The 2,500-nt window shown below is 40.7% G+C and overlaps 1 protein-coding gene across 1 annotated transcript in view; it reads right to left on the bottom strand.

Moving 5' to 3' along the window:
- The window catches only part of LOC144975882 (uncharacterized), a 4,956-nt gene that overhangs the window by 1,178 nt on the left and 1,278 nt on the right, over positions 1–2,500 (bottom strand). The window contains exon 2 of the mRNA XM_078920065.1: positions 1–54. This exon is cut by the window's left edge and continues 148 nt beyond it. Coding sequence (XP_078776191.1) covers positions 1–54 — 54 coding nt within the window. The remainder of the gene's footprint in view (positions 55–2,500) is intronic.

Here is a 2,500-nt window from a genome sequence, read left to right as displayed (position 1 = left end):
TTGAAGGATCCACGGTGGAAGAGGATGGCAGTATCATCATCCCCGATATAATATCTCCCGTCCAGTCACTACTAATACAACCACCACCACCTCATCATCTTCATTACCACTACTGCTACAACCATCACCACATCATCATCATCATCATCATCATCATCATCATCATCATCATCATCATCATCATCATCATCACCACTGCTACTGCTACAACCACAACGATCATCACCACGACATCATCATCACTACCACTACAACTACAACCACGACCACCACATCACCATTACCACTACAGCAACAACCGTCACCACCACATCATCATCACTATCACTACTACTACAACCACCACCATTACTACCACTACTTCAACAACAACCACTACCACCACCACCACCACCACCACCACCACCACATCATCTTCATTACCAATACTACTACTACTACCACCACCATCACCAAATCATCATCACTACCACTCCTACTACAACCACCACCACATCGTCATCATCACCACTGCTACTAATACAACTACAACTACCATCACCACCATATCATCATCACTACTACTAAAACCATCACTACCACTTCTACTACAACCACATCACCATCCCTACCATCACTACTGCTACAACCACCACACCACCCCTACCACCACTATCACAACTACCACATCACCATCCATCACCATCACCATCACCACAACTACAACCACTATTATATCATCATCTCTACCACCACCATCACATCACCATCCCTGCAACTACTATTACAACCACCCCAACGCCACCCTTACCACCACCAATACTATTGCAACCAGTGATGCAAGCGCCATAAACACCCTTCAAACAAATTTAGCTCAAATCTCTCTCTCTGTCTCTCTCTCTCTCTCTCTCTCTCTCTCTCTCTCTCTCTCTCTCTCCCTCTCCCTCGGCACACAAACACACACATACACACGCGCGTACACACACAAATCAATAAATTGCGCTCACTGATTTAATTTTTATGTTCACCTTCCTGTACTTGCCAATAATAGCGAATCACAAACACTTTGACCTCAAACTTTAGCCTCGTTTTTCAATTTCATGTATTTTGCACTTTAAGCTCTCTCTCTCTCTCTCTCTCTCTCTCTCTCTCTCTCTCTCTCTCTCTCTCTCTCTCTTTCTCTCTCTCTCTCTCTCTCTCTCAAATACATACACATACACACACACACACTACAACCACCACCACCGCATCTTCATCACGACCACTCCTATTACAATCACCACCACCGCCACATCATCACTGCCACTACTAGTTCAACCACCACCACATCATTATCATTGTCACTACTACTACAACCACCACCACCACATTATCATCACTACCACTACTACAACAACCACCACCACCACATCATCATTACTACTACAACCACCACCACTACATCATCACTACTACTACTACAACCACCCACACCACATCATCACTTCTACTATAACCATGCCACTACTAAAATAACAACCACCACCACCACCATCACATCATCATCACTACCACTATTACAACTACAACAGCTATTATCCCATCGTCATCGTCACTACTACTACTGTTACTACTACTACTAATACTACTACTACTACTACTACTACTACTACTACTACTACTACTACTACTACTACTACTACTACTACTACTACTACTACTACTACTACTACTACTACTACTACTACTACGATTACTACAACAACAACAACAACAACAACCACCAACACAACATCATCCTCACTACCACCATTAGGTTTTGGAGCTTTACTTCATTTGAAATAAGGAAACTTTGGGGTTGTATTTGGCAATGTGTTCACATATAATAATATAGTTCTAATCAGTTATATATTTAGATCTATACAATATTTAAACACATTACCAAATATCATCCCTTTTTGTGTGCGGAAATTCCTCTTTCGGCATTGAATTTCCTCCGAGCGGTGTCTGAAATTCCTGTGAGTCAAATAAAAAATTGTCGTCTCTGCAAATTTTACTATTCTCGTCAAATTATCAATGCCCTTATCTAAAGAGTTGTCTTTGCCCATTGATTTGATTATGCGTGAAAACGGTGCCTCACTTCAAATTCGATTTTCTCAAAACTTGGTTCTTACACTCTCCGTACTTCAAACGGTCGTAGTCGGGCAATGAATAATAAGAATTTTATAAATTAGGTATCAAATTTTAAAGCATACAATAAGCTATTATTGAGTACCAATAACACAAAATTAAAAAGTTCGACTTAATACTGTTTCGAGGCGGAGGGTCACAATAAACAAAATGCAGTGAGGGTGTGAAAGTGTTTAAACTTCATGGTCGATAACACGGTGACCAATCAATTCCAGTCTATCACTCTATACCACTACTACTACTACTACTACTACTACTACTACTACTACTACTACTACTACTACTACTACTACTACTACCACTACTACTACTACTACTACTACTACTACTACACTACTACTACTACTACTAC

This window comes from Berghia stephanieae, chromosome 6 (genome assembly GCF_034508935.2).
Source record: "Berghia stephanieae isolate SIO BIC M18660-M18661 chromosome 6, UCSD_Bste_1.3, whole genome shotgun sequence".
NCBI lineage: Eukaryota > Metazoa > Mollusca > Gastropoda > Nudibranchia > Aeolidiidae > Berghia > Berghia stephanieae.
The sequence above is the reverse complement of the archived record's forward strand: the minus strand, read 5'-3'. Positions and strand labels throughout refer to the sequence as shown.